The sequence below is a fragment of the Acanthopagrus latus genome, chromosome 2, assembly GCF_904848185.1.
Source record: "Acanthopagrus latus isolate v.2019 chromosome 2, fAcaLat1.1, whole genome shotgun sequence".
Taxonomy (NCBI): domain Eukaryota; kingdom Metazoa; phylum Chordata; class Actinopteri; order Spariformes; family Sparidae; genus Acanthopagrus; species Acanthopagrus latus.
This window is the reverse complement of record NC_051040.1, coordinates 5,743,594-5,769,631: the sequence shown is the minus strand read 5'-3', so window position 1 is coordinate 5,769,631 and position 26,038 is coordinate 5,743,594. Positions and strand designations below refer to the sequence as shown.

Below are 26,038 nucleotides of genomic sequence, written 5' to 3'. Positions count from 1 at the left end.
CACTCTGTGGTCAGTTATATGTGTAGTATGTGCAGGACACACAGAGAAACTAACTATCATATTTCAAGATTGAGTCTTTAAAGTACATGATTTAATCAACTTGTGGTCTAAAGAGGTTTTGTCTGAAAGTGTTCTCAACAGGATACAGGATTTATATCTGTTGGAGTTTATGAATGGTTAAATTCATAATTGTCTTGTTCACTTAAGCAGCTGAACTCTGTTTTAATATAAAAACTGATTTAAAACTTGAAAGATCCCAGACTGTTTCAAACTGCTGGAAACACACCGTCCAAGTCACTGCAGGAATATAGTTGAAATCCCAACAGCAGCTTTCATTGTTACACAATCATTCTCGTCCTTTTCAGTGACACAAACTGGTATTTCGTGTTCAGGGTGGCGCTTGGCACCTCTCTTCAGTTAGCCTGCCAAACCAAGGGACAGAATGTCTGCAGAGCTTTGATTTCCAATTCTGCAGAAAATACCAGAGCTCGTCACACACATGAAAGAACCTTATGATCAGCCTTCAATTAGTGGGGATAAAAAAAAAAATGTTTGCACGTAGGTCCATCTGGACCCTGTCAGTCCACTGTCGGCTTCCTTGAATTTTAAATTAATATCATGATTAAGCTTATACTTTTCTTTTGTAAGCTAACCATGTAAGGTCTCCTGACTTTGCAATATCTGTGCAAACAAACAACAGGAGAACCCGGAGTACAGTCTGCGAGATAACCTGCAAATCTAAACACAGGTGACCTTGGCCGAACACTAAGATTCTTTTCTTTTGGTCAATATTTGACATCCCTCAGCTCATTTCTAAACTTAATCAATATCAAACCACGTTATCCCATCACGCAGAAGCCAGTCAAACACAGTGGTCTGTCTAGTTAATGATTTGACTGGGGTTCATTTTGGTGCAAACCAGCCAGGCTTTATTATGACCTCTATTGCAGGTTGTGTTAATCAAATACAGATAAGGATTTGACTCCACATAGCACTAAGAAAGTTCCTAAATGCATCGGATGATGCAGTTACATAACAACGCTGATCAACCCACCTCAGCTCAGCCTATAAATTCACCAGTATCTGCTCTCTTGCTTTGCACTGCACACTGCTTCCTACCATCATCCACCACAGCAGAGGAACCGTCAACCACATCCAACTGGAACCATGCAGTCTGCCGAGGCCAAATTCAACAGAAACAGCCTGCTCTTGGCTCTGAGACGATACAGCTCAGCTGTCACTGACATGGAGCAAACAATTCTCATGCCGAGCCTGCTGCGAGATGTACCCTCCGATGATTTGTGGGAGTGTGAATCAGCAGAGGAGTCATGCAGCGATCTGTATGCAAACTACCTGATGCTCAAGGCCATAAGAAACACAGCAGAGAGCAGTCTCGTTATCCTGGATGACCACAAGATCAAGAACAACGCTACACTCAACACGACGCTGGAGCCTCTCTTGGACACAGATCCTGAAGCTCTCTTCCAGTTCCACCTGATGGGACTGTTTTCCGTGATGACTGACCTCACCAAGAAGACTCGGAGCCTTACTGAGAAATATATGGACATAATTGGCGTGTCAAATTAGAAATCATGCAAAATATATGGACATTAAGTAAATTTCTGGAACTGTAAAAATGCTATTTGTAACAAAGTCATATGAACGTGAACTGAATTTTTCACATTCAGTCATCCGATGCCTCTGATAAATATTAAATATATATGCAGTGACAAAAAATGATCAATTCTGTATCATCTTTTACTGACGTTAATAACTGAAACTATGGTTTGGAGACAGGGCATAAATACTGAATGATTACATGATCATGAAACATCAGCACAGAGTTCTAGGCTTGATTTTTGCCTAATCACACAACCTTATAGAGAACCATGCTCATTGTTTTGACTGACAAGGAAAGTTTTAGTCAGAAAATGTTGAATTTTGGTATACTTTTTTTTATTTACATAGTTATATTTCACCAGAAAATGACAGAAATATTTCACAAAAAGACCACTCAGAGCGGATGTAGTCTATGTTCCCTCTCTCATCTTCAACAGCTGCAGACACTTAGCGCACAGGACGGAAAGGCTCCACAATCTCTGCAAAGGTCTTTTTTTCTGGTGAGATAAAACAAACAGGAATAATTCATAAGACAAATACATGAAACACCATGTTTTTTTTCAGTGAAGACTTACAAATATCCTAGTGTATTTCAAACTGTACAAAAAAACTACTCAGCATGGGGCACCATACCCTCATACTGACCACATTTTAAGATGCAGGTCTAATATCATGACTGCAGTGAGGGATGGTGAAATATACAAAGAATGTAAGATAATATACAGTAGGAAAACAGAGCATAGAGATAGAAAGTAATAAAGATATATTTATAAAGAGGAACACATGTATTAAATAAACACATAACATCATCACTGTGCAGTTATTTTTTTGAACAACTGTTCCCATGTGTTTAATGAAAATTCACCTGCAAACTATCAAGCCACATATTTCATCAATCAATCATCAGTGATGTCCAAAATAATTTGTTTAACTCAAAAAGGTATTGGGATGAGTAGGTCTCTTCCTTCCCAGACTTAATAAGTCATGCACTGCCAGTGTGGAGTAACATGGCAGTGGAAAAATATTAAGAGACCTGCATCAAACATTTTACATGAGGCAGCATTGTTGTTTGTTGGGTTCTTGTTTCTTCTGTTAGAGCAAAAACACTGAATATTCACTTACCCTTCTCTGGGAAGTCCTCTGGGTGGAGTCTGATATACTCGAACATATCTCGATCACGTTTGGCGTAACAGTAATTTTCATATTTTGTAAGGTGGTAGCCGAGGAACCAGCCAACTGTTGCCAACAGGACTTGTCGATGAACACCTAAAAGTGGAACATAGGACAGATCATAGTTTGTATTAGGCACACAACATGACTATACTATAAAATAGGGGTTGACATATTATTGTGGCTGATATTCAGTTAGTATGATCTTTGTATAGGTGATTTTTCTGTCAGACTGGTGATGAAATAAACCAATTTAAAAATGTGCTACTTTGATGCTGAAGCAGCATCTTCTCACACAAGGTCACACTATGTGTTTGGTAAAATGTCCCAATTAAGAGCCTACAAACACTGAATAACAAACACTGAATAATCTCAACCTGCAAAATAACTAAATGTAACAAATAAATGTAATGAAGAGAAAGTGCAAAGAAGCATTAAATAGAAATACTCAGGTAAATAATGTGAATATTGTATGAAAGAACAGTACTTGAGTAAATTGTACTTTGGTTCATTCCATCACTTGTTTAAAATTTTGACACAACGAGTATCATTCAAGTGCAAATGAATATCAGTCCCAAATACCAGTTTCAGTCTCCTTAATTTCCAATATTCGGCATTAGTCCTGAAAAAGCCATATCAGTCGACCCCAACTATAATATAAGAGAACTATGCTTATATAGAACTAAAGGCCTTGCAAAATAAGTAGAAACAAGTTTAAGAAATTCAAATTTGTCTGTTTTTACTAATGCTAACTGGTACTGAAATCAAGTCCGATACTAAACTGGATAAAGAAACAGACAAAGCATGAGTTAACTATATCACATTGGGTATATAGACTGGATGTTAACACAGCTCTGAAGGGAAAAGTTATTGGGTGAATTTATCGTCCATTTTATGTTTAATGAAGCATTACAATATGGTTGTGTCCGTTTACAGTATGTGTACAAATCAGTAATTTAACAACTAGTATGTAATTATCTAAGAGTTAATTTGTTACTCATTTGACACCTGGGGTAACAAAAGTAGCTAGGTACCACAGATTTTAAGCTAGCCCAGCGAAAAATTTCATAACAAATACAGTACTGCAGTGACACCACATGTTTGCTCTCTGCTAAATGCCCCATGTCTGGGCAGGCTGTTTGGTGCTTTGTGATTCAATATTGCATACACTTGAGAGGAAAGTCCACCACAAGTCAGTCTGGAAGCCAGCTAACAAACATGCTAACCTGCTTTTAGCGGCGGCCTGTGGTTGATGGCGTTCTGAAGCATCGCTGTCAACCAGCCTGTAGTGCCCAGCCACAACGAGTTTCTGTTGACGATTCCGGGAGGGGGGAGACCCTTTCCATCATCTGGAAAAATCCCCATGGCGACAAATGTCCACTTCTAGTCAGAAATCTTTAGCGACCTTCCAGGTGCCGACGTATACTTACTGGCTATCACCTCTCGTAGGAAGTCAAGGACATGTTGTGCAACCGAATGAAACGTCCGTGCAGGAAACATAAATGAGAGCCGCATTTAGTTCCGCCTGTTCTGTCTCCTAGCAACCAACGCCAGACGATTAAACTTTACGTCTAGAAACACATCTGATTACTTTTCGATTACATTACATTGATTTAATTTTGTTATAAATGAACATACGCACAACACACACAGCAGGACTTTCAAGTCAAATCCTCGTAGTTGATATTGTAGGCTAACAGTTATCAATGTAGCTGTTCTCACAGGGATGCTAGCATGGCTAACACTCTTCTAGAAAATATTGGAAACATCGTGGTTATTATCGTTGCCTCATATCTGCTACTACTTTTATTTTTTGTTCTGTATAACATGTGGTGAATAAGTTCTGTAACAACTCATGATGAGCTTATTATTATTTTTCTATTCAACATAGCCGACGGATTAATATAAACATAAACAATAAAACGTGCATTCATGACATTTTAAAGACATGGACAGCTCCCCAGAAAAAAAAAACAAAACAATAAAATACATGACATGAGTATTAGTACTGGGTCACTCTGCATGTGAACTGATGACATCATTGAGTGTAGTCTTCCTCCTCCTCCTCCTCCTCCTCCTCCTCCATCAGACAGGCTGCTGCTGCTGAGGATACACTCACACACATACATACTCAGCCAGAGGAATTATGCCCTGCCCAGCAGTGGCTTTGCCTGTTTGATGAGGTGACCTATGCATACCAAGTGGCTGTAAATCCGGGGATATCCCCGTGTTTTTTGGTAAGTGCAAACTATTTCCAGGCTCGATGCGGAGGGCTGCTTGTGATTTCTCTCCCCCTGCATCTGCAACATAGTGTCAAAATGGCTAGAGTCACTCGGTTAGCCGCTAGTCGCTACTGTTGCTAGCTTCGCCCCCCTAACGGCTATCAACTCAGGCTGAAAAACACGAGACATTACCGGGAAGAAATGTGACGATAACTCGCATCAAATCTGTGCAGGATTCGCGACAGTGTTCGGTTTTATCTTATTCAAAAAAACAAACAAACAAAAAAAAAAAACAAGAGAAGCGATTGAAGAAGGAAATGCGACACGGGCACATTTCATGTATATGCATGCAATTCCAGTTAAACCCTCAAATACGGTTCACAGGATCGAGGTTGATGTTCAGCGATTCGGGTCGTCTTGTAATCAACAGTTTGCCTTCTTAAATTGAATATTATTGTTGTTATATTTTACAGTGAGGCGCACGTACAGGCCCGATTCACAGCGCTGGTGCTGCAGAGAAAAATACTAAAATCTGTTATCATCTCTGTTTACATGCATTTCACAGGCCACTGTCTGGTGCGTGGACCACAGCTCTGTTGGCTACACCCAGTGCTTCATTTTGTGAATTTAGTCACTGCCAACAGTGTTTTTCTGGATCCTCCGTGCCCCCCAGTAACTTATCCCCAAAACTGATGCACAGCCCCCCCAAAAAACTGCACTGAGAACAAATGGGAGTCTCACGCTGTGCACATGACACATGATGTAAGAATGGGGTAAAAAGTGAAATGGAAAAATGTCCCCCATGTATATATTGTTGTTATTAAAGTTCAAACTCAGCTAAGGCCTTAATGATGGAGCAATGAAGACAAAATGCACAAGTGATTTGAGCATTTATATTAGCACAAGAGATAAAGAGGTGTAAGTACAGCATTAATAACCATTCTGTTAAACTGAGACGTCCGCTGTAAAATAGGCATTTTTTTTTCTTTTTTTTTAAACAGTTTTGAACTAAATCTCAAACCAAATGTACAAACTGAAGACCTGAACCAAGTCACGTAAAGCAAACAATTCCTCTGATTTGCGTCGATGAAGATTACTCAGATCAAGTGTCAGCTGGTCTCTCCTGAGGACGTGGTCTCTAGTTTCACAACAGTTTGGTGGTTTACTGAGTGTCCTCACTGTCCATGGCCTTCCACAACTGTGTCCATATTTCATCCACTGGAGCTGCACAGTTAATAAAATAGTGCAAAATCCAAATCACAGAAGCCATAATTTTATTGATAAAGGTAAAATGTGTGTGCATGTGAGTGTAATGAAGTCCTGCAGCCTGAGTGTAAAATAAACACAAGCTGAAAAACAAATGTGATCGCTTTAGTTAAATTCTGTGAGCTTGTTTTAATGCATTTACTAACCATCTGTTTCTTTTGTTCTTTTGTTTCTCACAGTTTAGCATGAGCATGGAAGATTATGACTACCTGTTCAAAATTGTTCTGATAGGAAATGCTGGAGTTGGGAAGACATGTCTCGTCCGGCGCTTTACTCAGGTTTGTCTGAGCTTATGAGTTTGGATTTTGTTATTATTATTATTGAACAACAAAGGATTAAAGTATCAGACTGTATTATTCTTTTTTATATATATTTTTTTAATATTAGGGCCTTTTCCCACCTGGACAAGGGGCGACTATTGGAGTAGATTTCATGATTAAAACCGTGGAAATCAAAGGGGAGAAGGTCAAGGTAAACAGAAGATTGAAATTATAAGTAATGTTTTATTGGAGTTTGGATGGACAGTTGCTAATTTTGAATATTGTGTTTTCCAGCTGCAGATATGGGACACAGCTGGACAGGAGAGATTTCGCTCCATTACTCAGAGTTATTACCGTAGTGCCAATGCCCTCATTCTTACGTATGACATTACCTGTGAGGACTCCTTCAGGTGCCTTCCAGAGTGGCTGAGGGAGATTGAGCAGTATGCCAACAACCAAGTGGTGACTATATTAGTCGGTAAGAAGCTTTACGTCATTCCTTTGTCAACTAATGGATGTCTTATGTCATTACCACTGATGGAAAGAGGCCAGTTTGATGGCAGGAAATTGGGTTTGGCTCCTGGCAGCACTGGGCTGAGTCAGCTAACCATGTTAACTAGCTAACAGCAGCTAGCAGCAGTTTGGGGGTTTGCTAGTGGCAAGTAAAGCTACTTAAATCACCTTTGTACTTATAGCTTGTCATCAAACTGGCTTTATAACATTAAATGGGCTCTGTGGGACTTCTTTGTGGTGCTGAAGCAGGTTTTTAGTTTTATGTCAGTGGACACCATTTCTAAACTCTGCTAGCGGAGCAGAGAAAGGCACTGAGACAAGGCTGTTGCAAAAAATTCCAAGTCCCTCACAAAGAAATCCACCATCCAGCAGCATTAAACAACTTATACAAATCGTCTGCAGGCTTGTATAGACAACTAAGAGACAGAGAAGGACTCATATTATATATTACCTGCTCAGATATGGCCAATAAAAACTATTTTAATATGTGTAAATTGCTTCGTAGTACTGCTTTAAATTACATCTCATAATGACAATCTAAATTACACCACTTTACTTGAGGTCAAGTAAATCATTCTTGACACTGTAACTAAAGCATTTGACAGGGTAATAACACTGACGTTTTAAGGACAGGTCCACATTGTACCTCTGTAGTTGAGGTCTAGAAATTTTTTTATGACGCAATTATTAATGGTCTCATGACAGTCAATGTCAAAACCAATCAGACATGACAGTTTAATGTAATATTAACATATAAAGACCTGCTATAACATTTATAGGATGGGATAGACCGTCATGGTTAATGTCAGCATGTCATAACAAAGACATCTCAAACAATTTCTTCTTAACATTAGCATTAGATGTGACTTATTGCTAATGGTCATATACATTCAGTAAAGATGCTGACTGATTAAAGTTAATACACTCTGTGATATTTGTTAGATGTGAGGGTTAGATTTTTCTGGAACAGTCCTGTATTTTGAGCCCATTTAAATGTGAGTGTGAATCAGCGAGCTGACATAAAAAGCAGTTTCTGAATAGATTTGAACAACAAAAGACAAAACAAGTTCTGTCTTCGTCAACATTTTATTGTACGTTTGCTGTGAAAATCCTGTCACTTCTCAGCAAAGAAATCATTTTTGTCCGGAATAAAAAGCCTCCACAAGGTCTTTTCTTCCATCCATCCCACACATGCATGAACACACATACACCTCCACTTCCATCTGTCTCATGTACACCCACCACTGTTCAGAATGTGATGTAAGACGCTACACTTTCTTACACGTTAAATGTGCTGTATGTCTTCGCAGGTAATAAAATAGACCTGGCAGAGAAGAGAGAGGTTCTCAGACAGAGGGCTGAAGACTTCGCCGAGGCTCAGAGCATGCTGTATCTGGAGACCTCAGCCAAAGAGTCCGACAATGTTGAGAAACTTTTCCTCGACCTGGCTTGTGAACTCATTCGAGAGGCCAAGCAGAACAAGCTGGATAACAATGACACTGCCCCAATGCCCGGCGAGGGTAAAACCATTAGTTACTTGAGCTGCTGCAGCCTCAATTAGGGAGAGCTCAGCCTTGTGGCTGCGGTAACTCAGTAGCCATTGACTGTAGAGGGCAGATGGCCGAGCCCCAACGCCTCCGTCCCTCTAAGATGGCATGAAGCCACTTCCTAGTCCTGTCATTTCTAGTCCCATGCCTTTTTTAAGCTGTACAAGGGAGTTAGTCAACTTTAGTTTGGCCTTCCAGGATCAAGCATTTTAAGATGCTGCCATTATGGAGAACAGGACATGAAGTATGTCTGCCTGATGCATCCAGGAATCTGAGTAGGGCTCCATTTTATCCTCTTCATGGTGAAATGGCAAAAATGATAATTTATGGGTTTTAGGGTCCATTTTCATTCAGCATCAATATTCACCAGCAGTATTACGTGAGTAAAAAGTTCAGCCAGGTATTTTGTTACAGAATTCGCAGAGCTGACAACAAGTGTCATTATCATTGAAAGTTATCAGTAAATGGTAACAATATGTTTACATATAGTACATTTCTGGGGGTCTGATAAAGTTGCAAAAAAAAGAAAAAGTTTTGCAGACTTCAATCTGTTGCACAATCATTCATTTCCCGATAATTTCTTCTGCTCTGAGAATTGCATAAAATTTTACTAACACTCATAATCTCATGTCTGAGTAGTCATTTGCACCTGTCGTTACAAACTGTGAAATATTTGTTTCCAGTAGATGATTTTTACTTGCTGCTAAAATATGTTTTTTTTGTCCCATAAACAAGTATAAATACTACATTGAAGCAGTATTGTGTGATGCCATTTTTTTTTTCAGCGTACCTGCTGTGCTTGCGATTAGTTGGTTGATATAATATGAAGCAGTTGGAAAGGCCTCAGATGTTGTCATAAGTAGAAATTATGAAGTCTAATCAACTGACTTTTTTTTTTTTTGACTGTCAGCAGTTTCTTTTATCCATAGACGTGAATATTTCTGCCTTCGTTGTTGCTGCCTAGCCATGAAATTGTACCACTTTTTTATTTGTTCGAAGGGGTATGTTCATGTAGTTCCGTATGACTTGTTGTGCTTCATATGCTTTTATTGTGAAAGTTCTCAATTGTCCAGCATGTTTTTTGCCATAATTTGTAGTGTCTAACTTTATCTTTCATATATTTGCCATAACTGTAATGTACTGTATTGCACAATGCCATATACTGCACACTTATTTTTATTGTAACATGTTGTCTTTTGTTGTACAGACCCGTAGTACATCTTGGCACTTTGCGTTTATACTTTTTATTATTTTCAGTAATCCTTTGTACAACTGGCGAGCCTGTTGTTTTGCCTTTTACCTATAGATTTAACAGCAGTTAGGCTACTTATTGTTAATCCTTTGCATCTTCTTGTCAACACAATATGGGAAATACAAAGGAAAACACTATCGGGATGTTGTGCTTTTTTTCCCCTTTCCTTTTATGTGTACAAAATAATCCAGAAAAAAAAAATACCCTGTATAACATTAAATAATTACACTAAATGTCTTGTATTTGTCATGTTGTTATTGCTTTTGGCTGATCAGTGTACCGTAAGAGTTGGTTGTTGTTTTATTTTGAAGGTATTCCTGGAGGTTTGGTATAATGTCTGCTTTGAAACTTGTGGAGTGGAGTTGGTGGTCACCGGTAGTAAAACACCAAAATTCAGTGTTTATAAATGTATATACTACCATCCAGAGGACACAAGTTATAAAACCACCTTTTATGAAAACTTTGTTTTATGCTGTTTTATTGGAAAATAGCTTTGGTAGCATGAATGCTAATGGATGTCCGACAATGATTACCACTAGCTAAACACATTCAGTTGGCTACTCTTTTCCAGTCTTGATAATTCATCAACATTAACTGCAAGTGCTTGTGCTGATACTGATTTTCCTGCCTATCACCACCAGATTTGAATGATTAGTATCATATCATTATATGCTGGCACTAATGCTAACTAGACAGGATTGATATGTGGTTGCACACAGTGACCACAAATCACTGCACTGTAAATGTTTGAGTGAGTTTAAAAGTGTTCTGCTACATCATGAAAAGTGTATTTTCAACAATTTATCTGTAGATTGATGTTATATTGTTAGCTTTTATGCAAATTGATACCAGACTATGTTGAGTTGACAAGGAGAGGCGGCTAGCCAAGCCCATCCACAGTAGCCTGCTCTGTAGTTGTAATGCTAAAGTACTTCATATTATTCATGCAAGTAGTCTAGGAAGTACAAAGTTCAGCAGTATGTGACTGTTGGACTACTTTTTTTTCGCATTGTCCTTTACTTTGAAATCCGGAAGGATACCTGGATGTTACCTTCAGTTTATTACCTGGAGTAATTGCTGTAAAAGTATCATTATGTATCATGTGTCTGACTGTGAGACTGCAGTCTGACCTACACAGTCATAGTGGCTTCATTACGATTACCGTAAATACTAGTTCATTTGCGCACCGGACAAAAAGGTGCGGCTGATTTAATCAAGCGAACGTGAACCACGGCCGTAATGACCGAAGTTAACCGACACATGTGTTCATGTCTGCTTTTGTGAGACAGTTTGTCTGCTGCGAGCGTAACAACAAGCATGCACATACAGCCTTCACCTCAGACTCCCATCAACCCTTGCGACTCTATTTATAGTGCGAACCATCTGCTGCCTGCTGCTCACTGCTAGCCGGCTAGGCTAACCTGAAGTTAAAGTTGTTGAGATGTTGTGTGGACGCTGATCTTGATGTTTCCTGTGCAGCAGCCTGCACTCTGCTGCCACGTTTAGGTCACACGCTGGATGACGACAGCTCTCTGATCTGCTGACAAGCGAGTCTCACTTCCTCTGTTTTCACGGGACAGGTCTCTTCCTCCCACCGCCAGCAGAGAGAGGGACCAGACGACCTGACTGTCATGTGCTGAGGAGGACCACTTAGTTGTGAGTCGTGTGTGTGTGTCTGACAGTAGCAGGAGTGAAGGCTGGAGTCAGGATGGAGGTTCTGGGCAGAGCTGCAGTTATCTGCAGCCTGATGTTGTGTCTCGGCTGTTTGCACGTGATCGCCCTCAAATCCCAACTTTTCACCAGACTTGGTGGACTTCCTTCCTCCAGGGACCCCCCCATCACCTATGAAACATTTTATTTTGACCAGAAGGTGAGTTTAAAATCTTTATATCTACATTTCAACTCCTCAGTTGTTTTTTTAAAAAATATCTGTGTTTTATAATGGTTCCTTCCTCTTTTGCTTCTTTCTCTTTCAGTTCACTTTTTATATGTTTGATTTGATTTAGTCCTGACAGTGGCTGTACAAGATAAGGCTGCAGCTAATGATTTGAATTTTGATTAATAAGAAATAGTTCAGTCATAAAATGTCACACCAGAGTGACTTCAGATTTTGTCTTTTGTCCAACCAACACCCCAAAACATGAAAACATGACATTTGATATAATGAATAATAAGAATAAAAATAAATCAGTACATCTAACATCTACATCTTACAGCCAACAAATATTCTACATTTATACTTTAAATGTGCACTATGTAGTTTTGTGGAGGGCATTTTTATCAGAAGATGAAGATCTTCAGTAACAGATTTTTCATGGCTAAGCAAAATAAACATCCAAGAACACGCATAACAAAGCTGAATAAACAAACTCTCTCTGTATTCATGACCAGTGAACTAAATAAACGAAGGACGATACAGTTTCATACTGTTTTACTTTGTTTATATGTGGTGGACCCTGCCACCTTTCTAGCTTCAAACTCTTCTGTGGACCTTCTTTTCCTCTGAGAACAGTTTGTTTATTCAGTTACAAGGAAAAAAAGAGTATTTCTCACTTTGTATTTTTACCTCATTTAAAGTTACAAGTTTTACATTTTTGAGTTTGAAATCTACGTAGTGCTCCTTTAAAAATGACTGAAGTTATTAATCTATTGTCAGAATAGTTGGCTACTGATTTCCTTTTGCGCAACTAATCCATTATATGACTCATCATTGCATCCGCAGTAGAAGAGTCGTGATTGAAATAATAAAGTTGACAACTTAACTTTTCCTGAAGCATCTTGTAATGTATAATAACGTAGTCTGTCGTTATTACAGCAACATAAACAATGTTTATGTTTTATGTGATTCCTTGTGGCTCATTATAATTTGCTCACCTCTTTATTCACCTCTACATCACTTGGCTTCATTGTTTGCTGTTTACTCATATCTGCACCACTTGCTCTTTCTATGATATAAAATGCACTTAGCTCAGTATAAGTTGTTGATGTGTTGTGTCTGCAGACAATAGGTGTTTCCCTCTCGCTTCCTGTAGTGAAGGGAAAACCAGCACAAGTGTCTCTGTTCCTGCCAGCAGAGCTGGCTGGCTGCCTAAAAAGGTCTCCGGGGCCCAGTGGATGTGAAACGCTTTACCTCAGGGGTGTTTTTAAGAGATCTTCATTCAGCCTTTACATTTTCCATTTACTGTTACTTCACGGAGAATCGGATTGCATGCCAAGCGTGTGCAGCGGGGCACAACGCAGCTTCACATTTAGTGACTTGTGTATGTGACTCATGCGAGACTGACCCTCAGTCTGACTATTCACATATTGCTGCAATCGGGGATCATGTGAAGGTAAACATAGCCGCATTGTTCATATTTTAAAAACATGTGACTCAAGTCACTTGGTCCCGAGTCGTTTTTCTTGTGAAATCAAGTCAGATGAATTGAAGTTGCTCCCAGTCTTACCTGCAATATCAATCTTTATAAAGAAAAGAGACAAGGTAGATTCCCAGCCCCAACACACCTGATTCAAATGATCAGCTCGTCATCGAGCTCTGCTGAATCCTGATCGCGACCCGTTGACTTGTATCAGATGTGTTTAGGCTGTGAAGCATCTAAAACATGCAGGGCAGTGGATCCTTAGGACCAGGATCGAAGAACATGGACTTAATGAATGTACTTAACCCAAAAAGAAATAACTTTGACAGATGTTAATTACAGACATTAAGGTGCTCCATAAGCTGGTTTATTTATATAAGTAGATAATGTTGAATTGATAATGAGAATTTAACTCTTGAATTAAATAGACTGTAACAGATTCTTTCTTTGCTCTATATTTCCACAGTTTTGCACTTACATATCATCACGGCTGCTTTGATAATTGAATAATAAAAATTTAAGTCATTTATTTAACAAAAATGTCAAAAAATTAGATCATTATCTTCATTTCCTTCTGTTACTTTAGATTCAGTATTATGTCTTTAGTATTTCAGACTGTTAGTCATATTTTAGGATGTTTTATGGACCCGAAATTAAATCGATTCATCAAGAAAATGATCTGCACATTCACATTCATAGAGATAACTGTTAGTCTAATGATCTTTACATCCGGTGAACAGTGTGTGTGCGGTAAAGGGTGTTTGAATCAGGGGACAATGCTCCACACCTGGTCCAACCCACGCCATCCTGCCTAATCAGCCACGCCGACAAGAAGATAAAAACCATTTCCTCTGTTTCTGACTCCCATTGTCTTGTCTGATGTGGTTTTTTTTTGGTTTTTTTTTATGAGCCAATCAATGAGAAAATGTGTGCTTCTTCTCAACAAATACAACAAGTAAAGTCCCTGTGATCCACTTCTCAGTGCCAGTAGCAAGTCTGCTGTTTAAAACAAAAGACGCATCAATCACGCAGCCTTTTCCACACTCCCTGTGGGACGAGCTGCTGTGAGGAAAGCGATCCAGAGTGATCCAGCAGTTGTCCACAGGAAATCCTCTTGACTGCAGTTTGCCTCCAGACAATGAATGGGAAGTGTCCTTGAGCATCCTCCTGAATGATCTGTTGTAGTTTACTGGAGCTTGTGCTTCGGTTGCCTCCCTCATGTCTCTATTTACTGGACTGTAACGCAGCAGATGCAGTCTATTTTCCTGCAGAATAGTTAAAGTGCTGGTTCAGTAGTTGTACAGTATGTGAATTGAATTTTAATTGAGGCAAGCCGCTCATGGTGCTGCCTGCAGTAACCACATGGTGGCACTACGCATCAGTGTGTGGATAAGTTACGAAACCAGTCTCATCGGTTTTGTGATTTGCATACTGAGTGGGTGCAAGTGATACAGTGTTCACCAGGGCTCCTTTTTAGTGAAGCACTTGATGTTTTTAATTTTATAGATGTTCCTTCTTAAGTTCGGGCTTTTATATCACAGAGTACAGGAAGAAAAGATGAGAGTTTGACTCTTAATAATTGAGATTTCATCCCCTAAATCAGACTTCTTCCATTTGAAATTCCTAGTTTAAATATAGAATGACTGAAAAAACAACAAATTATTTGACATAAAGCAACTTTAATGTCTTTTTCTCACAAATTCACATCATTACACTTTGGATGACCGATACCACTGAAACCTTCTGTTGCCGAACTGCTGAACTTTTCCTTTAAACTGTCTCATGTTCCCCTCACACTTAAAAGCCCTGCCAAGCTCTGAGGAGTCGGAGCTTGAATGAACACATTGAGGCCCCAGAATCTTTTCGCTGTCATTGGCTCATAAAATTGCTGCCTCCTTTGTGTCGGCTGAGGAGGGAAGTGAGCGAGGAGGGGGACGAAACAAAACAAAAACATTTTGTATCAAGTGTTGGGACTGTTTCAAGGGTCGGACAACTCAGAAGAAGCCTCATGGGGTAGTCTTCTCTGTGAAGTTGTCGGTTTCTTTCTGCCTTTTGTTTAATGAAGACTACAGGAAATATAGTTGAAAGAGGGAAGAATCCCTGAGGTTCAATGAAAGGATCAGAGCTCATCTACAGTGGAACTAATGTGGCATCCCTGTAACTGGCTCCGACTTTTTTTTAATACAAATTGGGGCTAATTACCCTGAATCCAACCTCGGGACTGTCATTTCACAACGCCATAGTTGGCACCAGGCCAGGTATCCACCGATCACACCCAGCTTGGGGAAAGTCTGAAGGACTGGACCACATCGTCTCAAACGAGACAGTTTGAACACTAATAAATTGCTTCCACTTCAGGTTTCTGCATCAACGACTCTGACGAATGTGCAGCAGATTGTCGGAACATTTAGACATTTTGCACCTTTTATTGTTGAACACATTTAAAGGGAAACGTTGCCGATTTTCAACCAGCTTTGTATGTGCACAGTGTTGACGTCACATGCAGATGAACTGGTAAACCCTCTCATCCACTCATTTGCCGGAAAAAGTCAGTTACGAGCCAGTCGCCACAGAGAGGGGAAGTCGCTGTGCTTCCGGTGGACCACCATGGCACCTTCTTTCAGGAAAAATACGTGTCGTGCCTAATGGAGAAACACAAATAATCTTTGAACCCATTTAAACTGTGGCATCAGTTAAACATCTGTAATTCTGTTCTGTTATTCATCTGGTATGGTGCAGTGCATTCTGGTTGTTGTAGGTCTTCTACTTTTTGAGCAAACAGACATAACACAACTTTTCCCTGGTCATGCAGAACCAATTTTGGGAATATTTGCATATTTTGACTGCACAGACAGTCCAGTTTTATGCAAGCGCTGTCTTCTCCAGCAGTGAAATACTTTTTCAAAGATACATATGCACTGTGCTGACTCTTTTTACTGTTTGTACAGTGAATTTTGGAGCTTCTTCTCTCTGCTTGTTCCATCAGCCATCACTCAAATGAATAAGTTTGAACAATATTCACCCAGATGCTATAGAAACATCTTGTCTGCTTCTACGAGTACAAAAAATGTAACCCGAACTGAACCATTAATTGTGTTTCTCCTTCTTCTTATGTGTTTCAGATTGATCACTTTGGATTCCTAGAAGATGGCACCTTTAAACAGCGATACCTCGTGGCTGACAAACACTGGAAGCATCCTGGAGGACCGGTTCTGTTCTACACTGGGAATGAAGGCGACATCACCTGGTTCTGCAACAATACAGTAAATATCCCAGCTGCTGTTACCATGTATTTACACCGCACATGATCCTCAGTCTAATTCAACACCTGTCATTGTTTTTCACTGCAGGGCTTCATGTGGGAAATTGCGGAGGAGTTGGGCGCCATGCTGGTTTTTGCAGAACATCGTTACTATGGAGAGTCGCTGCCATTTGGACCAGACTCTTACAGTGTAAGTGAGGATTCAGAGTTCGTCTATGTCTGATTGTGTTTGATTATATGTTTTATCTGGTAGTCTACATTTAGTTTTACAATAATACTTGTCATTTGTTTGCAGGACAGCAAACACCTGAACTACCTGACCTCTGAGCAGGCCCTGGCAGATTTTGCAGTGCTGATCCAGAACCTGAAGAGCACTGTACCTGGAGCTCAGCACAGCCCTGTTATCGCCATCGGAGGTTCCTATGGAGGGATGCTCTCCGCCTGGTTCAGGATGAAATACCCCAATATAGTTGTTGGGTAAGATATAAGTGCAGCTGTGTGCGAACTTCAGGTTTAATTTCCCCAAAGATTACAGAAGAGTACAGTGTTATGCAACTTTACATTTTCGTGATCTGCGATCGCTTCACACCAAAGAACACTGAAGAGACAAACGAGGAAATTATCCAGGCTTTGAAATTCAGCTTTCTTTGGACAGAGTGCTTGCTCAGTGTTTTTGTTCCCTAAGTTTTGGCTTCAAGTACCTCCTGTCAGCGGATAAAAATAATAAAAAACGAAACATTCATTGGAGCCAACAGGATGAAACTTACACTCGCTATGGACATTCGCTCGGGGGAGAATGAGACGTTCAGAATTTTAATCAGTGAACTGTTGGTGTCTCTACCGTCTTTGTAATCACTACGCTGCCCCAGCAAATGTGTTACACAAATTGTATTAAGATTGCCCTTGAAAATGGATGTGCAGCTTGTGTCATGTTGAGGAAAATACATAAATGGGTTTGCTTCTTACTGTATTTCAGAGCTCTGGCAGCCTCCGCACCAATATGGCAGTTCCCTGGTATGGTGCCATGTGGAGACTTCTACAAAATAGTAACACAGGACTTTGCCAAAAGTGGATTTAACTGTGATGCAAGCATCAGAAAGTCATGGAATGCTATTAAAAATGTCTCTTCTACTGGTAAGTCATCCAGTCAGGATGGGTTTATTTATCTTCTCTGTCATATTATAGGACTTTTTTAAATTATTCAGAATGACGAGGCAAGGCAGATTTACTTATATAGCACATTTATTTCCCAGGGCAACCAAAATGCTCTACAGAGTACACAGGCACAAACACCAGAAACAAATGATAACAAAAAAACAAGCACCCAAAAGCACATAGGATGAAAACAATAAAAGAAAGCAAGCAAAAGCAAAAGCAGCAAACACAATAAAACAAACAAAACACCCAGAATGAAAACAATACAAATAACAAATTGGATTGAAATGAATTTCTAATTTAAACAGGAAAGTCAGCGTTGCCTTGGCTCTTCTGGCACTTTGCTCCAGATCTGAGCAGCCTGGGAGCTAACGGCAGCTTCACCATGATTAGTTTTGAGTCTGGGAGCAGCCAGTTATTCAGAAGCAGCTAACCTGAGAGGTGCGGGAGGTTTGTACTGGGTCTGAAGATCTGAGAGCTAAAGTGGTCAGTGATTTATGGACAAACAATGTAATTTGTATTTTGACTCTGCAAGAAACTGATAAGAGTTATGTATTTTTTGATCCTGGTTATAGCCCTGTGTGACTGCTGTCTTAGACAAACCTGTGAATATTACATTGCAGTAGTCCAGTAAAGTTTTTTTTTTTAGAGGTCTCTGTATTTTCTAAAGTAGTAGAAGGCGAATTTTGTCACTTAATTAATGTTGCAACTGACTGACTTGATTTTTTCTCTTCAAGAACAGGCTTTTAAGGCGAGCACAGATGAATATGTCTCATTTAACTGGAGACATTTTTGAACATCCAGCCACTATTTTTTATTTTTTTTTTACTCCACTTCCCAAAGTCTATTTATCTGTATGTAATAGGTTTTGCAAGTCATCTGATATGACTATGAATTGATGCAAAAATTAGATGAAGCATGTTTGATCTTCTCTATGAGGAACACTTTAAGAATGTATTTTTATGTAATGCATGTCCATATAGTCCATAACTGAACTTGATTAACTGTCTTCTAAAGCCAGAAACCAGACCGTTGTTGTTAAACTTGTAGTACCATTTCAATATAAAGTCTGGAGCCTCTCCAATAGTGACAGAATATGTGGATCCATAAAATTTACAACTTGCATGTCTCAGACTATCTCAATTATTTAGTATTCTGCTCTGATCTGAATAAGAAAATGTGCTTTCACTGGATCCCTTGGTACCGTTTCCTTTATCACAGCCCTAAACTGCAGGAATAAGCTTATTGAACTCATTGGTAATTTTTATTCCTATTGCACCATCAGTGGTAATAGGCACCTCTAATAATGGTTTAGAAGCTGTAATTGTCATGAAATCATCCACTAATGCTGTAAATCACAGATATAAGCTATTCATAAGAATTCAACGTTAAGGGGTGATTTTATTAGCATTTAGCAGCAAAAGCTTTCATAAGGGTTTTTTTTTTTTTTATCACACATGTGAAAACCCATGGGAGCTGTAGTTGCTCAATGCTAATAAAATAACCTTGGGTTTATAGCAGTGCATTTCACATGATAAAAAGACCCACCAATGTGATGACAATCAATTTTTTGCTCTCTTTCGACAAGCATCTGGTCTTCAGTGGCTCTCAGAGGAATTCAGTCTGTGCACTCCTCTTAAAAACAGCATTGATGTCATCAGCTTCAAGAACTGGCTTCAGGAGACTTGGGTGAATCTGGCGATGGTGGACTATCCCTACGAAGCAAACTTTCTTCAGCCTCTTCCTCGCTGGCCGATCCAGGTACATAAAGAAACTAAGATTCAGTGTTCAGAAAATTGGATGTGACAGTAGTTGCTTTATAGCATGGACCAAAAAGTTTAAATACATTTTAAGTTCTAGTTAAACTTCAGAGGTTCGCTTCAAAACTGCAACTGTAAATTTTGTTTGTCTTTGGTTAAGCGCCTAATTTGGCCCGACAGTCTGTCCTTAATTGAAATGAATGTGGGCTTCAGCCGATTGTGTTCCAAGTGTTTGTTGTGGTCTTCCAAGCTTTTGTTTACAACAGCTGTCAATTAACTTCATTAATATTCATAAGGATCTGGTTTCTTTTTAGTTTTTAAGTATTCTTTAGATGAGCAGCTACAAGTAAGCCACCATTCTTTTCTTCCCTCGTACCAATGGTCCATTCATTTGCACACTCCGTCAGATCTCTGAGGTGTTCCTCTTAGGACGCTCACATGGCACCGCAGAAAGAGGACATTTGCCCAGAGCAGCTCATGGGGCCATTAAAACAAAGCTCCACTACTCTCATTTGAATGGGACTGTTACAAATACTTCAGCAGACACTCGACGTGGAAAAAAATTGCATAAATTTCCCAAATTAAAAAAAACAAAACAAAACACTTCTATCATTTTTATATGGCTAATGCAAAAAAACACTCTTGTTGTTGACCTAACAAAACCTCCTGTGTTTTTATGTGAAAGAGCTTATGACAGTACAGCGGCTGATTGACTGAGGCGCGGTGTATTCCAGCAGTCATCTTGGCATGTCACGTGCATAAACCAAGCTCTGCTATTGACCCCCGACTCTCTGTTTGGTGCTTCAACTCCCCCGTTAGCGCCCCATCCAGCAGTCTCACGCTAAAACTTTTACCAGTGTGATACATTTTTTGTTTGCATAATTGTTTATCCTCTAGCCACTGAATAGACGCAGGAGCATCATCTAAGGTGAAATAAACACTAAATGGTCACTTTGAGTTTTTGCCTTTAATGTATGCGACCCCTATGGGTGGTTTAAGCGGTTTAGGCAGTGGGTGCAAAGAGGAGCTTTTTTAATGACAAAGCTAATGTGATTATCTGAGTGAGTGTGAGAACGGGGTATTGAGGGCTTAGAGGAGGGAAATCTGTTGGCAGAGATGAATGTATAAGCCTAATCCTATCTGAAAAGTAAGGAGAAGATGCTTTGGAGCAATTGCAGTGTTTTTTTTCACGGTATAAATCTTTAGTTGGACATGTCTGTGGCCCTCCTCATCCATCGACCACCAACTCCTCCCCGGCCTGCAGACAAAAGCCTTAGTAACAGACTCCACACTAGGCGCAGCTCCCCTCCAACCTCTAAACAAGAAAGCCCAGTTTCTGTGCCTCACAAAGAGCACAGAACAACAGCCAACTCCGCCGCTGCAACCATAACAACACGCAGCGAAATTAAACAAAAGCTGAAACTCAAATATTTATCATCCACGCTATTAAATCTGAGAAATCAACCGTTGTCAAACAAAACAGTCGTAAGGAGAGCAGAACCTTTGCATTTAAATCACTTAGTTCCCTGGCTTTAAGTAAATGGACGTTTTTTTTTTCCCCCTCTCGTGCCAAGATTAGAGCAATAAATTCTAGTTCAGTCCAGGGAATTTCTTATGCAAATCAGGCGCCACCACTTTTTATGTGGAAAAACACTTTACAGGCCACAAGAAAGCAATCGTCAGTCTTGTAAACAACATGGGTAGAAGAGAGCTGGATGTTTCTGATTTTACTTTTTAATGTTATTAAATAGGGATGTCATCACTCTTCAAATTCACAAATTAATTTGACTTTGGATTCAACATCACAATTCGAATTCCTCTTTAAAAAGACATGACATGGCATCAAGTTTTATTTTAGTTTTCGTCTGGTTTGCAGCAGATGCACACAGAGGATCTGGGCAAGGGAAGGAGAATTAAAAAAAAGTACTGGGAGAATCGCAGATCCTGCTTTTGAGTCCAGTTATTAAAATCAAATGCTCATTTCGATCCATTTTCAATTTCGAATTTAAATTGTGACGCTGAAACTGCATGAAGCTGTTAATAGCTTTAACAGTTTGTCTAAACTTTAATGTCATCACAGACTTTAAGTCAGCTTTGTTTGCGTTTCACTCGTTATTGTGTTCTGTCTTCCAGGAGGTGTGCAAGTATCTCGCTTTCGATTCCGCTGTGTCTGACTACCAGCTGCTGCACGGCGTCTCCCAAGCAGCGAAGGTCTACTACAACTACACGGGAAGCTCCTCCTGTCTCAACACATCTCAGACAGCGACGGGCAGCCTCGGTTTCCTCGGCTGGTATTACCAGGTGCAGTAACACAGAACGCGCAGGGCGATCAGTCTTGTCATGCTGAATGAATCGCTGCACAGATGTGTCAGTGGGCAGCTTTGCCTGTCAGAGTGAATACGTGTTCAATCCCTCATCTCCAGGCCTGCACAGAGATGGTGATGCCCATGTGCACAGATGGCGTCCAGGACATGTTTGAACCTGAGGAGTGGAACTTCCAGGCCTTCTCTGATGGATGTAACACCTTGTTTGGCGTCAGGCCACGAGCGGAGTGGGCAGGCACCGTGTACGGGGGGAAGGACATCGCCTCTCACAGCAACATCATCTTCAGGTAAACATTGCTTGTAAAACACCAGAACCGGTTGGAACATTCGCTTACGTTCTCCGGGTTTGTCTAGTGCAGTGAAAGCAGTGCAAGTTCTTTTATTGCAGACACATTAATACTACCCATCTGCATAGCCACAGGAGGTAAACAGCTATGTAAAACTTTAATGAAAAATCACCGACTCTGATGTAGCTCAATTGCAAACACATTAAGTTCCATTCTATTAGGCTGAACACCAATTAGCAGCTTTTTCTCAAGCTTTGAAAAGTTCTGACATGTCCAAATGCAATATGTGAGCTTTTAAAGCAGCTCAAATGCAATGCCTGAAAAGTTATTTTATTGTTACATTTTTTGACAGATAACTAGTATTATAAATTATAGAAACAGCAAACTACTTAAACGTTAAGTCACATATTATCTGTAAACATTTTGTGTCTTTACTTCTATTAAGTCTGTACTTGATGTCATTTGCCGTATTTTTATCGTAAAGTTCCGGGCATGAATATTACTGGACAAAAAAGACATAACAAAACAGTGACAGTTCACAGAAAGCAATCTTTGAATTCTGACGTATGAGCAGAAGATCAAACAATTATGTTTTTGTGACTCAACACGTCCTAATTGAACACACTAACATGTCGTACATTTAAGGATCTTATCATATGTTTTCAGTGCTCACTGTCTCTGCTGTTATATTTCAGTAATGGAGGCCTGGATCCATGGTCAGCTGGTGGAGTGACGTACAATATAACAGATTCCCTGGTTTCCATCATGATTCCTGACGGAGCTCATCACTTGGACCTGCGCTACAGCAACGACCTCGACACACCATCAGTCCGCGCAGCCCGGGCGTTAGAGGTGAAGTATTTTCGACAGTGGATCAATCAGGCAAAAACGACACCTCAAACTGCACCAACCCTCTAATGTCATGCAGCCGGGACATCCACATTATTGAGGATTGCGTAGCTTTAATTTGCATGACATTGTTTTTCACAGGGTGCTCTCTCCGTCAATATGCCAAAGTTTGTCCCCGCTCAGTGCTGTAAACTCCTACATTTCTATTTAAAATGTTCAAGTTTGCTTTTGATATTATTACAATGAGGGTATTCACTTCAGAGTGTTGCTGTGTTCCATTTTGGAGAATCAAACTACAAATTCTTTGACAAAATCAAGCACTCCATTCTTTGAAGCCAGACTATGGGTTTCCAAGGACTTTGAGACAGAATGGTACTGTATTATGAGCAAAAGTGTGATGGGTTTGTCAAAAGCTCTTTGTTTTAATCCCTTATGTAAAGTTTGCCAGAAACCACGAAGGCCTCGCTCTCTCCAGGCTTGTGTTTTTCTTATGTCAGTCAGTGTAACAATCAGGGACACATTCAGAGTTAATCTCATCTTTAAATATCATGTCTGTCATTTAGTTTCATCATTACAAACTGACACCCCTCAAGTTTTCTTGGTTTTTGCCTTGTTAATCAGCCATTACTGTCATGTTGCTGTAAAACCTTCTTAGCACTTGAATAACTCAGGAGAAAAGTTTGGCACCAAATATCCAATTTTTTGAAAATGCCCTCTGCACTGCCTTTGATATTAAACTTGATTTGTTCCAGAAGAACAGTGGCTTTCTCACTTCTTAAGTTTTCTATTCATGTTTTTAAATGACCAAGAAACTGTCCTTCCAGTGAAACTGATTAAAAAGCTACAAATAACATCATCATATAATCTTTCTAATTGTCTTTTAATCATACATGGGTGTACTGCTGCTCTGCTGAACAGGCTCTTTGTCATGTCTAAGAGAGGCTTTTAAGTTGCTTCCACCTAGCAGGAACAATTGCATGTGCTTGAGATTTAATAAAAACCCAATCGGAGGAGGCCAATAAAGTGAGTGGTGGGAGGTTATTGCAGCTACGCCTGCTGACCTCACCCCTGTGGACCAACCTGTGGGATTCCCCCTGGCACGCATTCATTCACTGGCTGCCATTAAAGCTCTAAATTGCAGCACCAAAGCAGCCCGTAGACCTGGTTTGTTCCCCCCTGCCAGTAATATTATTAATACAACTCCTGGGGTGCCGGAGAGGTTGAGAAGAGTTGATGGAAGGTTAAGAGTGAAGCGGTGACTGGACGCAGGAATCGGCAGGGACCAAGGAGTCTTTTGTAGTTCACCATGAAGTCACAGGTTTTTTTTCTTTTCTTTTTCATTTTTTTTTGTGCTGTTTTCTTTGTGAAATATTTGCTAAACAATCCACATGTCATGAAAATACTAAGACAGAAACACTTAGACTGGCAACGAAAACACTTCATTTTCTCCCACCTCCTTTTTTTTTTTTTCCCAAAGCAAAAGTTCCTGACATGACACGACTGTGGGTTGATTTTCTACCAGGAGACACAAAGCCCGACTTTCCCAACATTTTGTCACAGGCTTGACTGGATTTCAGACCCCCCCTAGTAGAAAGAAACATAGCTAAACATGGGGGAGGACAGGGTCCCAGCCACTAAATGCCGTCCTTAAACTTTTCTCAGGACTTTGAGAGGTCATTAATTTCGCCAGCCTTTTCTAAGTCTCTGACACTGGCCATCAATCAAAGGTGTTATTAGTATTCGCTCGACCCCAAACTCTGAGTATGTCCCTGCTCAGACAGGGACCACACACTAGTAGGAAGAGATTAAGCCTGTGTGTGTCACATCACGTTGCACCGAGCACCCTGCTCCTTTGGGGATGGGTGCTGCTGAATAAGTAAATTCTCCGGGTGATGTTTAACAATAACTTAACAATATGGATCTGTGTACTTAACAACTAACTGGTTGTGGGGGAGGAGGCGCAGCAGATTGCTAATGATTTTCTCCAAATTGAAATTCCCCAAATGTCCAAACATAATGAGCATCTGAAGGTTGAATCAATAGTTTGACCTCGGTGATTAATGCTAAAACAAACACTGGTCCATTATAAGAATTTTAAAAAAAACAACTCCGACAAACAATTAACCTGGCTTTTAATGTCTTGAGAGTGGAAATGAGTCGAAACCGCCTCAGTTTTGCTCCCAGTTCATATATTTTTTCCAAGCTGGTCTTCCGTAGCCCATCCCCTCTCGCCCTCACAGCCTTTATGCAACAATAGAAACTTGTTTCCGGGATCTGTGCGTCAGCCTCTGTGATGTGAATGACCCACCAGCACAAAAACCAAAGCTCCTTGACTGGAAAAAAAAAGAGGGGGGATATGGCTGCCACGACTGCGATGATGTCACATTGCCAAAATTGTGCTGCAAGCAAAGAGAGGGAAGCAAAATCAGTTTGGGCAGGCGTTACAAGCTCAGCACTCCTCCACTGAATTCATGAGATGTTGTGATACGGCTCCAGCTGACCTCCGTCTTCCTCCTTCACTCTCAGGAACCGAAACATTTAGAATTTACAAATAAATGCTCGGCTTTAAAGCCAGGTGAGCTGAACTTAATATTCAAAGTCTGTGCGGTTCCCCCACATGAATTCTTGTTCCTAGGTCATCGGCAGCTGTATAAACAGAAAGATTATTCTTTGTTTTGTAACCATTTGCTGCTCATAGATTGGAGTTCCTCTGCTTTTCTTTTCAGTCACACTTGTGTCGGGCCGCAGATAATTAGATCAGTGCTATCAGTTTCACTGTCCCCTTTTCTCCCCAGGAATTAACATAAGAAAGATTTTTTTTTTAAGGGCCTCACTGCCTCGCTGCTGAGTTTTTCCATCCGTCTCGCTCTTAAATAAGTCTGCCTCACCTCAACATCCACTTTTATAAGAGTCTTATTAAGCTGTGGCATCTTTTAACCTAGAATAAGAATTATAAAAATAAAGTTTAATGTGATGCAGTAAATAATATATATATATATATATATATACATAATAACACATTTTTAATGTATAGTTAAATTGTGTCTAACAGTCCATTCACTCAGAATTCACTTGAAATTCCACTTAAATTGGGATAAGTGCTGGCAACATTGCAATCTGGCTCTTGGACACATCCTCCATTGTATTCACTGCTGGCCAAGAAACTTCCTGTAAATACGTTATTGTTTACAA

The 26,038-nt window shown here is 40.0% G+C and overlaps 4 protein-coding genes across 4 annotated transcripts; 3 read left to right on the top strand and 1 right to left on the bottom strand.

Annotated features, from left to right (window-relative positions):
* The first annotated feature begins 883 nt into the window (after nucleotides 1-883).
* On the top strand, nucleotides 884-1,737 carry LOC119034355 (thyroid hormone responsive). The gene has a single exon (XM_037125298.1). It carries the CDS (start codon nucleotides 1,168-1,170, stop codon nucleotides 1,585-1,587), a length of 420 nt encoding a protein of 139 aa, XP_036981193.1. The 5' UTR covers nucleotides 884-1,167; the 3' UTR covers nucleotides 1,588-1,737.
* Nucleotides 1,738-1,934: 197 nt separating this feature from the next.
* On the bottom strand, nucleotides 1,935-4,272 carry ndufc2 (NADH:ubiquinone oxidoreductase subunit C2). The gene is made up of 3 exons (XM_037125312.1): nucleotides 4,017-4,272; nucleotides 2,743-2,886; nucleotides 1,935-2,117 (listed from the first exon to the last, which is right to left on the bottom strand). The coding sequence occupies exons 1-3, from the start codon at nucleotides 4,153-4,155 to the stop codon at nucleotides 2,068-2,070; spliced, it is 333 nt and encodes a 110-aa protein (XP_036981207.1). The 5' UTR covers nucleotides 4,156-4,272; the 3' UTR covers nucleotides 1,935-2,067.
* Nucleotides 4,273-4,864: 592 nt separating this feature from the next.
* On the top strand, nucleotides 4,865-10,084 carry rab30 (RAB30, member RAS oncogene family). Its single transcript, XM_037125324.1, has 5 exons — nucleotides 4,865-5,027; nucleotides 6,458-6,556; nucleotides 6,666-6,749; nucleotides 6,833-7,016; nucleotides 8,362-10,084. Exons 2-5 carry the CDS (start codon nucleotides 6,464-6,466, stop codon nucleotides 8,610-8,612), a joined length of 612 nt encoding a protein of 203 aa, XP_036981219.1. The 5' UTR covers nucleotides 4,865-5,027; nucleotides 6,458-6,463; the 3' UTR covers nucleotides 8,613-10,084.
* A 1,061-nt stretch (nucleotides 10,085-11,145) lies between these two features.
* On the top strand, nucleotides 11,146-23,702 carry LOC119034350 (prolylcarboxypeptidase (angiotensinase C)). Its single transcript, XM_037125269.1, has 9 exons — nucleotides 11,146-11,720; nucleotides 16,332-16,472; nucleotides 16,560-16,661; nucleotides 16,767-16,948; nucleotides 17,448-17,605; nucleotides 19,215-19,387; nucleotides 21,520-21,687; nucleotides 21,810-21,997; nucleotides 22,693-23,702. The coding sequence occupies exons 1-9, from the start codon at nucleotides 11,559-11,561 to the stop codon at nucleotides 22,913-22,915; spliced, it is 1,497 nt and encodes a 498-aa protein (XP_036981164.1). The 5' UTR covers nucleotides 11,146-11,558; the 3' UTR covers nucleotides 22,916-23,702.
* Nucleotides 23,703-26,038: the final 2,336 nt, after the last annotated feature.

What these genes read in the sequence shown, in the direction of transcription:
- rab30 (XM_037125324.1), top strand. Translation starts at nt 6,464, where the DNA reads ATGAGCATGGAAGATTATGACTACCTGTTCAAAATTGTTCTGATAGGA. An exon ending in TCGTCCGGCGCTTTACTCAG is followed by an intron (nt 6,557 to 6,665) that starts GTTTGTCTGAGC and finishes TTTTAATATTAG; the next exon opens with GGCCTTTTCCCACCTGGACA. An exon ending in AGTGGTGACTATATTAGTCG is followed by an intron (nt 7,017 to 8,361) that starts GTAAGAAGCTTT and finishes ATGTCTTCGCAG; the next exon opens with GTAATAAAATAGACCTGGCA.
- LOC119034355 (XM_037125298.1), top strand. Translation starts at nt 1,168, where the DNA reads ATGCAGTCTGCCGAGGCCAAATTCAACAGAAACAGCCTGCTCTTGGCT.
- LOC119034350 (XM_037125269.1), top strand. Translation starts at nt 11,559, where the DNA reads ATGGAGGTTCTGGGCAGAGCTGCAGTTATCTGCAGCCTGATGTTGTGT. An exon ending in CCTGGTTCTGCAACAATACA is followed by an intron (nt 16,473 to 16,559) that starts GTAAATATCCCA and finishes TTTTCACTGCAG; the next exon opens with GGCTTCATGTGGGAAATTGC. An exon ending in TACCCCAATATAGTTGTTGG is followed by an intron (nt 16,949 to 17,447) that starts GTAAGATATAAG and finishes ACTGTATTTCAG; the next exon opens with AGCTCTGGCAGCCTCCGCAC.
- ndufc2 (XM_037125312.1), bottom strand. Translation starts at nt 4,155, where the DNA reads ATGGGGATTTTTCCAGATGATGGAAAGGGTCTCCCCCCTCCCGGAATC. An exon ending in CAGGCCGCCGCTAAAAGCAG is followed by an intron (nt 2,887 to 4,016) that starts GTTAGCATGTTT and finishes TTCCACTTTTAG; the next exon opens with GTGTTCATCGACAAGTCCTG. An exon ending in AGAGGACTTCCCAGAGAAGG is followed by an intron (nt 2,118 to 2,742) that starts GTAAGTGAATAT and finishes TTATCTCACCAG; the next exon opens with AAAAAAAGACCTTTGCAGAG.